Source organism: Siniperca chuatsi, linkage group LG24 (assembly GCF_020085105.1).
Source record: "Siniperca chuatsi isolate FFG_IHB_CAS linkage group LG24, ASM2008510v1, whole genome shotgun sequence".
NCBI lineage: Eukaryota > Metazoa > Chordata > Actinopteri > Centrarchiformes > Sinipercidae > Siniperca > Siniperca chuatsi.
Genome location: NC_058065.1, coordinates 14,540,565 through 14,554,308, shown reverse-complemented (window position 1 = coordinate 14,554,308; position 13,744 = coordinate 14,540,565). Strand labels below are relative to the sequence as shown.

Below are 13,744 nucleotides of genomic sequence, written 5' to 3'. Positions count from 1 at the left end.
TTTTGAACTTTGGAGTGAACCAGGCTAGCTGTTTCCCCCTGCTCCCAGTCTCAGGCTAAGCTAAGCTAATCACCTCCCAACTGTAGCTCCATAGTTAGCTAACACACAAATATAGGAATGGTATCAACTTCTCGTCTACCTCGCGGCAAGAAAGCAAATGAGCTTTTTCCCCAAAATGTCAAAACTATTCCTTTAGGGTGACACTCATATCTACTCATTCATTTGCTATTGTATTGCAGTGTCTCCTGTAATGCATTTGTTGCCCCCCCCCCTTCATCCCACCTCTTCCCCACATCTCCCTGAGCTCTTGTAAAGAAAATATCTTAAGTAATGAAATATACTAAAAAGAAAATGTTGATCTTTCTGACTGCTCTCAAGCTAGAACATGATATATCACATTTAGAGGTTATAATATCACAAATGTTTGTATGACATTCATGTTGTTTAAACTGAGAAGCGAGTGGTTTTAATGTAGTGGTTTGGTTTGTAAATAATATAGCTATTTGGGCCCACAGTATGCATCACACTTACATTTGATGTAAGAGCACTTTTTATTCCCACTGCTATGTAATACCACGTGTGACGTCATACATGTAAGTGTGTGTGTGTGTGTGTGTGAGGGAAAGTTCGATTGTGTCTGTATTTGTATGTCTGTGTATATTTGTGAGAAATGGAGACTGCGAGAATGTAAGCATCTATTTCTGTGTGTGAGCAAGTGTGTTTGTGTGCAACTGGGGTCGGCGGGTTGCTTATGTTCTACCGATTATAAATAACATTTTTACTGTAGATATGAGTGCATTTTTCCAGTCTTCGGATTTGATTTACATTTTTTCTAGAACTCGTTTTGTCCTTTCTGCACTGTAACACATGATGAAACACATGTATGGTCCCCATATCTATAGATAGAAACCATGAAGCAATCAGTAGCCATCTCTCATTACGCTTGTAGTGTTTTAGTGAACTGCATGCAAGAAGTGACTACTGTCCGCCCATATGGTAATATAATTTTAAAGCCAAAAGAATAAAGGACATATTTTTTGTAAATGCTTGTTTAATTTCTCCATTTCCTTTCCAGCCTTTTCTTTGTTCGTTGGTTCTGCTCTTTGATCTGTGATCTGAACCTGAAATATGAGTGCTTAACACGGCGGGAACTATGGTTGAACAGGATCATTCATGTGGTTCAAGTACATGTTACACTTAACTATGTGTCAATTTGCAAAATGTGACAAGTGACATTTTTTTTTTGTTATAACCAAAGATGTGGCAACAAAACACAAAATCTAGATTTCCAAAATAAAACCTATTTTGGGAAGCATATTTTGCATGCAGGATGCATTCATTGTGAGGTGAGAGCTCATGTTGCTGGAGACATGATGGAAGGAGGTGAGAGGCTCTGCATATTCAATGAGGTTAAAACAGATACTTAGCTACCGAGACTTTTCAGTCTATTCAGTTTATTCAACCTTCTGATATTAAGCATTTATAAGCAGTATACAGATACTTAATAAATGGTTTGTAACACACTGTAATGTGCTTATAGGCAGATATAAGCATTTTCCTAAGTGTTTATTAATGTGTTCATGTTTTCAAAAACTATAAATCCTCCTGTGAAGCATCTGTAACTGGTGTATAAACAGTTAATGAATGATTGGTAACAGAGTATAGCATGGCTGTAATATCTAATCATATCTAATGATATACGATTACACTCATGAGCAAAGCTTTCAGTGTGTTATAGAACATTTATTAACTGTTAGCACACATGTACTAATCATTCACAGACGGGTTCAAAACTCATAAACACAGGTTGAGCTTCAACATTTATTCTTGACCTTGGAAATGGTATGTTGACAAAAAAAAATTCTTAACTCAAGGTCCACTTACTAGATTTCTTTCAGGGCTTTTAGCTGCATCTCATGGCCTTCATCAGACGATGGTGTTTGCTCAGTTGTCATGAAAGTGAAGAAGGATAAATCAATACTTAATTATTAATAAATATAATGATATAATTAGTCAATGTAGATTAATATTAAATCACTATCAAATAAAAGCTGAAAAGCCCATAATAATATATTTCTAAAGTGACTACAAATTCCAAAAACATTTTCACTGCATTTGTTTCATAACAGAATTTATAGATTTGTTCGGCAAAAAAATGTAACTCAAGATTCTCTTACGGGATTTCTTCCGCAGCTTTCAGCCACATCTCCTGGTCTTCATCATCCCACATATGACCATCTATTATCGCATGACGAAAGTTACAAACCAAATAGTTTCCATGACAACTGAGCAAGCTTCATTTGCTCATGAAGGCCACAAGATGTGGCTGAAAAGTCTGGAAGAAAGTGAGTTAAAAGAGTTAAAACATTTTTGTCGAACAATAAACCTTCAAGCTCAAAGACAGATTTGTGTTTTGAAATCCAGCAAGCCGAAAGTGTGGTGTGTTAGGGCTAAAAATCCTTAGTTGGATCAGATAGTTGGAGAGAATGGGACAATAGCAATGAGGGGAAATGGCTGAATGACTGAATGGCATGTGCTGTTAGAATTTGCTAAAGGAATTTTAAAGGTGCTGTATATGTGGCATTTTCAGTATTCAGCATGTTTAGTGTTTGTTCAAGATGACGGTCACACATCACAGTCACTTAGTGTTTAGTGTCAGTGTCTTCTCCAAATTATGCAGGATCAAGTTCCGTCGACCACAAGAGCCAGGCAGACACGTACAGGGAGAAGGAGAAGGTGGTGTTGGGATAGACAGGAGGGGGAGACGGAGGTGAAAAGCTGAGACTACCCCCACCCAGCAGTCCCCCTCCAAATGCTATGCTGCTTCTCCCTTCCTGTTGCTTAGCAACCTAACATTACAGCTCCTCTGCCTGTGATTGATCAGCAGCGTCTCTGAGCTTGCTTACCCACAATACCTTGCTGGCTAAAAGCAACCAACCCCCAACAGAGTGGACACACACCTTACCGGTTTAATTATATAAGAAATGGGAGAGGTCAAGTGATGACCTAACAAAACCCAAGGTACAGCCTATAGTGTACACGTCATTGTAGGAGGATCATAAAGGACAGCTGAATGTACATTTACTTTCTATTGTGCCCAGCACCTGCTGCAGAGTCTGTTGTGTGGTTATGCAACGAGCCATGAAAATATGTCTATACATGAATAGCCTGGCCAATGAGGTGGGAACACACAGCTTCCTCTTGCCCGTGTCTGATGGCTGCCTCACCCCAAAGAAAGTTAACTCAGCAGTGCCCTCTAGAGGCTGCAAGGTGCAACCAATTCAAACTGGAAGCACTGGTGGAGTATATAAATGAGAATGGGACAGCAGGGTGACACAGCAGTAAGACAGATCATCCTGTGACTTGAAAGGTTTTAGTTGATGTCAAAATGTCCCCGAAGCCTGACTTGTATGCACATTTTCTTATATTTTCAGTGTGAAAAGACCGATGTTCTGAGCAAAACCAGTGTCACAGATTGTCCTGAGGCAGAAAACATGCAATGAACAAATTCACTGACGTCAAAAAAAAAAAAAAATTATTTAACCCCCTCATGTTGGCCAACAAGATGAAGTCAGTTGTTAAGCAACAGATGCCATCTGCTGGTAGAAAAATGGAATACTCAGTGTTTGTGGATTTTGTCTGTCCATGGTGAAGAAATTATTGTTTTATTTATCTGCATCTTGTCCATTTTATGAAATTTTTTTTTGGGTTTACAAGAGTAAAAACTGTATCTTCAACTCAAATCAGTAGCCACCAACACAGTTAATTAACCACCTTTAAACTGAGATGGATGTAGATGATGGAATGTTTTTTAATCCAACTCATGGAAATGTACAGTTGTTTGAAAAAAGAACACAAGATATATTTGGCCCTCAGTTTTGGCAGTATTGAGAAACAAAGTTCATTACTCACAAGCCTTGTCGACACAAGCCTTAACTTATCTGAAAACTGAAAAAAGTGCAGTTGTTCACAAAATGATAAATGACATGCACAGAGGAACGTTTCTGTAATCTTACTAAATGCTCTGACACATGTATGTGTGTAAAAATAAAATGGTTGTTTTTTTCTGTAAGCTCAAACGACACTGAGAGTCTACAGTCATGCTAGCAGCTCTGTGAAGCTGTACTTAGGGACAGCGGTGCTTTGAGCTAAATGCTAATGTCAGCATGCTAAGATGTTCACAGTGGCAATGCTAACATGCTGGTGTTAATGTTCACTATCGTAACATAGCGTGTAACATTTCCTAATGAGCACTTAACACGATGTACAGCTATGGTTGATGGGAATGCCATTCGTTTTGCAGGTATTTGGTCATAAAATAAAGTATGGCGCTAAGTTAAACTTGCAGTAAGTGATTTTTGGCTACTTGGAGGCATCGGAATAAAGCTGTAAATGCAATAAGACATATTATCGCTTTTTAAGTTGATATAACAAATTTGTTAGCCAAACGTTGCTTAGGAGATGAAAAGCTACATTAGCATTTATTTGGAGTTATGTTTGTGTCAACCTGATGAATGTAAGTCCAATATTCACTCTCTTTTAGCTCTGTTTTTGGTCTCTACCAACTCCTGAGGGAAATGTCTGGCTCTTTAGCTGCTAAATGCTCCACTATGTTCACCAGCTAGTCTTTAAACGTTTGGTGAGGGACAGCTAGTGTACAGCTGAGAAAACAGCTGCCTCCTGTGGCTAAAAACTACGCTGTGAGAGCAGTACGAATGGATCAAAATAGTAAAGTTGCAGGCAGGACAACCAATACAATGAGCTGAAAGAAGCTAAAACACTACACTCCTGTGTAGTCATGTGATCCATTGGTAATATAAGAATATTGATTATAGTTGCTTGTCTGTACAAAATTTCATGGCAAATCATCCAATAATTGTTGCGATATTCAAGTCTAGGCCAAAGACCTAGCCACGCTGCTAGCCAGGCTAAAATCTGAGCACAAAAAGGAACAAAAAAGACCGTTAGTATGAATTATAACGGATTTATGTGTTTTATCATTTTACAGTTGGTGTTAAGCCTTGAAACATCTTAGGTAAACTGAACACATGCTTTACAGACAGGCATTTAAGAACGATTAGCAGCAATGATGAGACACCACCACAATGGAAAATAGTGAAACAATACAAGCACCTCAAAATCTTGATTTGTCATAGATGCCAGTCACAACCACGAAACATGCTGTAATGATCAAAGACTTTATAACAGGGCATAAATTATACAAGTAACGTACAGAAACACTGTTTTATTGAGCTTTAGCATTAGAGTTTTATAGTGTTAAACCAACAATCTTAGAAAGGTTTAGAGACAAATTGAGCTAAAATTAGATCACCTCTTTGAGCCGACATATTCTCTCTTTGAAAGTGCACTTATCGAGAATAAATCAAACTCTGATGGTTGAAGGTCACAATTCTTGAATAAAGATTTCCAAATATTAACTGATCCCTCTCTAAAGCATTTGAATCATCAGGTACTCTCTGAGCGTGACATGCTTGTTATTTGATCGGTGTCTCCCTGCATTAGCAGTCCAGGTTGCTCCTGTATCAGCTCCCTTGTTTTCTCCTGTGTCTGCTCCACAGACCCAGCCTCAGCCTCAGTCTGTGAGTCATGATGGCCTGGATTGTTCTGGAGGTCCGTCAAGAGCGGCTGTTCGTCGGCTGCACCAGCAGGGGCAGTGTTGCTCTCACGGGTGTCTACATGTGAGCAAGTTTGGAGAGTCAGGGACTCTTTGGGGTCAGGGAAATGGCAGGGAATGCTCTGCTGCTCTGTTTGGCAGTGGAGTTTTGTGTTGATTTCAGACTCTAATGCAGTTTCTACTGTGGGCAGTGTGGGGGCGACGGTGATATTTTCACTGAGAAAAGCAGGCGTGTCATTTACAGAACTGTCTATTTGATAATGCTGCATGGAGGGAGGGTTGTGGAAGGGGTTACTGAGGCTCATGAGCGTGTTATTAGAGTAACTCAGCACAGAAGGAAGTGGAACTGAGTAGGGCGGAGGACTTGTCCCGTGCAACGAGCAATCCCAGTCTTCCTGCTCTTCCTCTTCTTCCTCCTCATCATCATCGTCTTCTTCATCCTCCTCGTCTTCTTCTCCTTCCTCTGGATCGATTGTTTCTAAGCTGTGCGTGCTGCAGTCCGACAGCCCACTGCAAACACTGCTTCCATCTTCATCTTCCTCATAAGCTTCATCATCCTCATCCTCTTCGTCTTCCTCCTCCTCCTCCTCCTCCTCCTCCTCCTCTTCTTCTTCCTCTTCCTCCTCTTCATCTAGATGTGAATCCGCGTCGCCTGTGTTCTGGAGGTGCATGATGGGAATATGCGGCGTGCCATTCATCAGTGGAAACTGCAGGTTCGGCTGCTGCTGCTGCTGGACCAAGGAGGAGTCGCCATGGTAACCGTTGCCATTGGTTACAAGCTGCTGCTCCGGCTGCTGCTGCTGCTCCTCGCGGCTCTTCTCCAGCTCCAGCTTCATGATGGTGTGCAGGAAGTGGGTGCGCACCCGGACCGGGTTGAACTCCAGGCGTCCCGTGGTGTTGCTGCAGCCTTCTTTGGCGCAGCCACAAGGGAAGGACATGCGGTCCACCTGTGGACAAAAAAACAAACACTTTAAATCCACCAGTGTCGAACAGCAGTAACAGAAAAGGTCAACTCAGCTGCCCGTCATAGCTGGTCATGCTTGAAGAGAAACTGCAGAATCCACTGTGGGTGTTATGATGTATAAAATTCCACACCTTAATGCAGTAGAATTTCATGTGCTAAATACCCTGAAAATATTAACTCGCTTGATTTCCACGGTTTAAGTTCAATTAAAGGGTTGCATTATTTTCTATGCTCAGAAAAAAATTCTTTTGGTTTAAAAAAATCTTCCTAAACCTTGAGGATGAATTAAATAATGCATGAAGCTAAAAACAGGGCCGCTTTTCTAAGGTGAGGGCCCCTGGAAAATGGTAGATGGCACTGCTTGCTGTATTGTCGAATATTATAAAGAGTCTAGACCTGCTCTATATGAAACGTGCTCTGAGATAGCGTCTGTTATGATTTGGCCTTTTATAAATAAAACGGAACTGAATTCTTAAAAGCTTTAAAGTACAAGTGAAAATTGAATGCCCCTCACTTTTTGTGTAAGGAAATATAAACTATAATGATACTGCGGCTATTGTGGAGATTTTTTTTCTTCCATTTTTCAAAAGAGCATGTTTTGGGAAATATTTGTGAGACACAGAGTGCTACTGAGTGGAGCACGTCACAGCCCTGTACCCTACGAATGTTGATCGGAGACGTGTTTGTGGTGCTAGATATAAGTTCTACCGCACAGACAGACATGAACAACACTTGAGTATTATAGATGGGCCTCACCACAGTTCCATTTACCTGGCACTTAATGCCGGCCAGGCTGCAAGCACAGGTCTCCGGGTCGCATACCCCCCGGCAGCGACACCCACACTCTTCTCGGGACATGCGCAGGGAACGCAGCTCGTGCTTCTCCTCCACGTCGATGCGTCTGACCCCGGAGGCGCGGAGAAGGGCGCGGCGCCGCCTGGTAGTCAGAGGCTGGAGGAAGAAGTAGTCGTCCACCTCCGTGTTGTCCACATCCAGGTCATCTTCGGAGATGTCATCGAGCGTCAGGGTATCCGCCTCCACGGATGACACGGTTCCATTCTTAGTCAGCTGGAGGACAGAAAAAGAAAGTTGAATTAAGATTGGACCATGAATGTCCGCCTACACATACATTTAGACCCTCAGGATAATTATATGTGAGAAACTGTCAGCTGAAGACTGGCTACAAAACATTTTGAGTCGTCCCACTGACTTTGAGTTTGATGGCATTGAGTTTCTCCTCTTTAAGATGATCCCTCAGCATGTTCCGGTGGCTCCGTTTCTGCTCCATGGCGAACTCCCTGAGGGTGAAGCGCTTCACGCCGCTGTGACGTGGTGACATCCCCAGGGTGCTGCCACCCTGTGTGGGCACACTAGTGAAGCCCTGCCGACGGTTGAAGTAGTAGACTGTCACGCTCTCAAAGTGCACGTTTCGGCCCCGCAGTCGCTTCGACTGCTGCTGGAGAGTGGCTGAGATCGAGACATGGAGGTGGGAAACATACTTAGTGAAAAAAAGAACTCAGTCTGCTTAGAAATGCTACTAAATGCTAAAGCCAGTCTATAACTTTTGCTCAAGATCGTTCATGAGTAAAATTACTGGATAATGGTAAATGTTAAAACATAGTGTAACAGTAGCAGGAAGAGTCAATAAACTGACTAATATCTGACAATATCTGGTATACAGCAATACATATCTTAAGTTAGTTAACATGAGCCTCCATAAGCTGCTGGTCATACCAGACCAAGTGAGGCTGAGTGTATTGGATTGAAAAAAGGTGTGTGTTATTTCTTATCAATTCAACTTTTTTTGTGTAAGAAGAAGAATGTGTTATTTCTTCTTTACCTAGTCTAATTTCATGTACTCTTTAATGTGTGTGAAATGATAAATAATAAACTATTTATTATATAGCACTTTTCTGAGTTAAAAATACAGTAAAAACAACAAATCAAAATAGAGAAAATGTAAAATCTGCTAAAGTAATGACATAACAAGGCTGGAGATATTAATAAAAATCAACATAATAGAAATTCCAAGAAAAATGAAAGATAAATAACTTAAAAGAAAGTACAACATAGTTCAAATTGACACAGTAAAAAAAAAGTCCAGTAAAAGTGAGTTTTAAGTGACGTGATTTCAAAAGATGCTACTAATTTGGCTTGCCGGACTGAAAAGAAAAAGTGCATACTGGGAACAGCCAGGAGCCCCCACCAGCTCTTCATTTCTGACAGACATTACAAGAATTGGGCTACATTAATGGTGTCACAGGGTCTTTGGGTGACACAGCTGTGTGTCATCAGCGTAGAGGTGGAGTTTAATGTGAAATCTCCATAATGTGTGTCTCAATGGCAACCTACAGTATACTGTATATAGACAACAAAAGTGGTCACAAAACAGATCCTCCAAGGGAGGTGTGGAAGACGCCCTCTAACGATGACAGAGAAACTTCTCCTGGTAAGGTAGGAACAAGACCAGTTGAGAGCCATGTCCTCAGTGCCAACCCAATTTTCCTGTTGTTCTAATTCCAATAAAACTGTGCTGAAGTGAAGATTAAAATGGAGCAGCAACCAGAGTCAGATGCAAGGTGTAAATCATTGGTGACCATAATAACGGCAGTTTTGGTACTATAAAACAAGCAAAAGCTTTTGCTCTTTTGCTGTTGATTGGAATTGTATAATAATATAATAACAGATGAAACTTGATTCTTATTGGTATCCCTGTTGCTGTTGAATTAGGGTGATCACTTCATAGAAACCTTTGTATTCTTTATACTCAGCCCTATTGGAACATTTGCTCTAGGGCCACTAATACTGCAGGTGAAAAGATTTTTGACTTATTGATTTTTGATTTAAACAGCATATTGTTATACATAAAAATCCCAAAATGATTCCTATAGTAGCCATGTTTTCTTTCTCTGAGACACAGTAGTTGCACCTTTTCTGTATATTTTAGTTGATACAGCCAAATGTTTAATAGTTTGTGTGTATGGGTAAGCTGCAAATGAATTGCCCTTCTTGGGATCAATAAAGTTGTCTGAATCTGAAATTTTTCCATCTCAATGTCCTGGTTAAAATGACACCATAGAAATGCTGTTTATATGTGACCTCCAGTGTTTCCAGTGCTTCACATTGTACCAAAACATACGAGCTGGAGCTGCTGACAGTATAGCAGTGTGGGAATGTGATCTTACAGTCCAGCAGTCCAGAGGGGACGGGATGGTTGAGACTATCACTGCTGTTGCCACTGTCGCTGCAGGAAACCTCATCATCATCAGACCCCTGTAGGGACAGGTAAGGGGACGGGCCCTCTTCAAGCTTCCTCTTCAGGATCCCACTCATTGTGTGGCTCCTCCCACTGGTCGCACCTGCAGAAAAACAAGGGTAAAGTTTATTGCTGACCACAAATGTATACAAGCCAGAATAATCAGAATACTGATAATAATAATGATAATAATAATAATATTGATAATAATCCATCTTTCCTTCTTTTCCTTCTTTTGAAACAAAATAATCAAACTTAAACACATCAGAAATGAACAACCATAACACAATTTCAGTGTCTTTCAGCTAATTTTGGTTTTACTGCCCAACAATTTTACTACACAAACAGAGCTAAAAGACAGTGAATATTGGACTTACATTCATCAGGTGAACAGAAACACAACTCCAAATAAACGCTAATGTTTCTCTGTAACTGCTGGATGTGTAAATGGGAAATGGTTTGCAAACATGTTCTCCATATCAACTTAAAACGTGATGATGCAATGCTGCATTCACAACTTGTTTCTGCTGCCCCCAAGTTGCCAAAAGAAAATGTTATTGCAGGTTTCATTTTGTTTTTGAAAAGATATTTTCAAACCATTTTTCTTCAAAGATGAATAAGATTATGTTTAGAGTCTGCAATTTAAATTCTTTAAAGCCCAATATCCATGTAGTATAGTTCGGTATAAGGGAGACACATGCATCATAAAGTTGGGTATATGTAGAATAATCAAGTCACCACATAATTTCGGTTTAATACATAATACAACAATTATCAAAATTTGATAGAAGAGCAGTGCTTGTAACTGTGTAGCCACAAAAGTGAACTTCATATATTTAGAAAGAAAAACCTTGATGTGGTGACACAAATTATGGGTTTTTATTAAATTATCACACCAATGCAGTCAGGTCAGTCCGAAGTACTCTTTTTTTAAGCTCAAGAATAATAATCTATTCTATTTGTAATGGATTCTCAAACCACTTAAAAAATGTTTGGCAGTGAAACCGACCCTGTCATACTCAAGCATGTTGCTATTCTGACTAGACTGGACAAGGCATTTACCCATTTCCCCCATTTGTTTATCTTCAGCCCATTTCATCCAATACACTGGCTAACCAACTCCATAAACCGAACTATCACTCAGTTACGCAGAATTGAATACAAACTACTGGAATATTTAATTTTATGTTTTTGGAAAACCTTATTTGTACTGTTATGTATGGAATGTCAAACATAACACATTTTACAAAAGTACTACTCAGTAAACACCTCAAAACCATGTCTTTTTGTAAGAAATCTGGGTTAATTAAGGACGTTTTATGCTAAACTTGGCACCACACCATTATGTGATGTTAGGTAACCTTGCCAAACTTTGTGATGCTTCAAAATTAGAGAACTCATGTCAAATGAAGTGTTGTGCTCATTAAAATTTTCATTAACTGATATGTTGTTTTCCTATTGGTTGCTTTTGTGGAAAATTGAAAGTACGGTGACACTTCAGATAGGAGATGATTTGCACACAAGGTAGGTTCTCTCCCACACTTCAAAAGCACTGCTGATAACGGGAAGTGTGCCTTTAGTCAGCCCTCTGCACTTTGTTGATACTTACATTTCAAATTTGTAAAAACTGTTGAGCTGACTGTTGGACTGGTAGAGGATTACATCATATGCAGCAGAGCTGAATACTGGGCCAAGCTTTTCCTCTCTCACAGGCTTTGTCTCCTTTCTCTTACTACCTACTGCAATACAATTATTCCTCTGTGCCATGTCCTTTGCTGCCTGATCTTCATTTCCATTGCTTGTTTTTTTTTTTTTTTGTTTCTTACATTTTTTAAAAATGATTTCTTATTATTTCCCTTTCTCTTCTCTATCTCCAGACTCCCTGGTATTTAGTCCTATACTCCAGCTCACTGCTTTTCTGGAAAAAAAAACTGTAAAATCAGAAAGATCTGTATTAGAAGAGACACTGAACACATCATACTACGTAACATCTCTCTATATATTTGATGTCACAGAAGGTATTTTTCTTGGATCCAGGAGGGTTCCCTTGTGCTGCCTGCCCATGCCTCTTTAACCTAAACATCCCTGGTTGAGCTCTTAACCGGTGCCATTTAGACACACACACACACACACACACTACACACACATCTACAAGCCTGCTCACATGTCTGCATGCATGCGCAACCTCCCCATACATGTCCACATCCCATACACTAACAGGGGAATTCTTACTGATAAATCAGCATCATCCTGTGACGTGATTAAATCTCACAGTACCTGTGTTGCTGCATGCATAAAGGCTCTCTGTGAGTCTGTTTGACCGTCACTGACCTGTTTCCTTGGCTTGCTTTTGGTTTCCAGGAAGTCCTCGACTCTCTCCTCTGCATCACACAGTGTTCACCAGCAGCAGCCAAACATCCCCATGTGTCGTGATGATGCAGTGAGCGCTGCCATGATGCCTGCTTTCTCTCTCTCTCTCTCTCTCTCTCTCTCTCTCTCTCTCTCTCTCTCTCTCTCTCTCTCTCTCTTTCCAGCAGCCTCCGGCACTATTGTGCAGCACTGAACACCTCTGCCTCTGTATCTATCTACTATCTTATGCGTTCTCTCTCTGCACCCTCATCCTATGCTTATATTGTCAGCTCTCTCACGGTCTGATTCTGATTCTCTCCTGCTCTGCACCCCCCTTCCTTTCTCCCTGTCTCTCTCTCCCTCTCTCTCTCTCTCTCTCTCTCTCTCTCTCTCTCTCTCTCTCTCTCTCTCCTCACAAAGACTTGTTAGTTCGATGCTGCTGCCGGCTGGAGCGCTGGAGCTTGGCTGAGGTGAAGCAAGGGGGGGGGGGTGAAGTACCTCTTTTCCACAGTCTTCAGGAGAATTATTGACACTAATATATAAGCAATATTTCCCACAATTACAACAAAGACAAATAAGTGAAAACAGTGAGTTTCCCCACCTTTTCACACTCTGACATCAAAGGTGATATCAGTTTTTTCCCACTCCCTACAATATTTTATCTCACATTTATTACTTTGCAGGGTGTTTATAATGCAAATGTAATGTCCTTTTTGCTTTGTGACGTTCCTTCTTTTTGTTTCCATACAGCTGATTTGAAATTTAAATTGATAGCGGGGACAAATAGATCAGAGGAAACAAGAGGAAACACTGACAATGACTGGGAAATCAATAATTTTCACTGTGCATTTATGCAGGAAAATATTCTGAAAGTAGTAAGGGTCACTGACATTCATCTAGGGTCTGTCTGTATGTTTACAATATATACTATGTATGCTAAAATATTGAAATCAAGTTAATCAAAGTTAATTCCTGTGTCTGCTGCTTCACACAAGGACTGTAAGGTTGTTAAATAGTAATTGTGAGGTGTGGGAAAATTCACATTCTGATCATATACACATGTACCTACAAACCCGGCATGCTGACATGCATACAGACAGATGTAAATTAAAAACACAATAGGAAGCAAGACATGCACAACAGGAGTGGACCAGCTGTGCAGGCACGGGAGTCACATCGTGTTCCAAACTGTCACAATCAACACAATCCGCAACCACCATCATTAAAGCCACAGCCACTTCAGTTGTTCCATGCTCATGTGCCACAGTGGGTGATGCTAACTGTTTGACTTTGTTTTCAGCTTAAATCTCTCAGTCAACAATTTTGAGGCAGCATGAGCCGTGCAATTGACTAAAATATGAAAAAGCTGTTGCCCATGGATGATGACTCACTGCCACTGTTCATATGTACAGCTCAAAGCAGCAAACAGGCAATAATAATAAAACTCAAAATTGACCTGAATGAAGTAGATTCAGGGCCAGGATTTTAGAAATACTGGTCAGTCCACCACTTTGGACCAGGCTGAAATATCTCAACAACT

At 40.5% G+C, this 13,744-nt stretch overlaps 1 protein-coding gene across 2 annotated transcripts; it reads right to left on the bottom strand.

Annotated features, from left to right (window-relative positions):
* Positions 1 to 640: 640 nt before the first annotated feature.
* On the bottom strand, positions 641 to 12,572 carry LOC122872281 (cysteine/serine-rich nuclear protein 3-like). 2 transcript variants are annotated; one of them, XM_044188287.1, is made up of 5 exons: positions 12,187 to 12,572; positions 9,785 to 9,958; positions 7,810 to 8,066; positions 7,356 to 7,667; positions 641 to 6,582 (listed from the first exon to the last, which is right to left on the bottom strand). In XM_044188287.1, the coding sequence occupies exons 2-5, from the start codon at positions 9,930 to 9,932 to the stop codon at positions 5,467 to 5,469; spliced, it is 1,833 nt and encodes a 610-aa protein (XP_044044222.1). In that variant the 5' UTR covers positions 9,933 to 9,958; positions 12,187 to 12,572; the 3' UTR covers positions 641 to 5,466. The 2 variants fall into 2 exon arrangements, with proteins under 2 accessions (XP_044044222.1, XP_044044223.1); XM_044188288.1 differs by having other exon boundaries at positions 7,371 to 7,667.
* Positions 12,573 to 13,744: the final 1,172 nt, after the last annotated feature.

Coding starts and splice junctions, on each gene's coding strand:
- LOC122872281 (XM_044188287.1), bottom strand. CDS start 9,932: ATGAGTGGGATCCTGAAGAGGAAGCTTGAAGAGGGCCCGTCCCCTTAC. Junction 8,067..9,784: donor CCCCTCTGGACTGCTGGACT/GTAAGATCACAT, acceptor TCTCGATCTCAG/CCACTCTCCAGCAGCAGTCG. Junction 7,668..7,809: donor TCAATGCCATCAAACTCAAA/GTCAGTGGGACG, acceptor TCTGTCCTCCAG/CTGACTAAGAATGGAACCGT.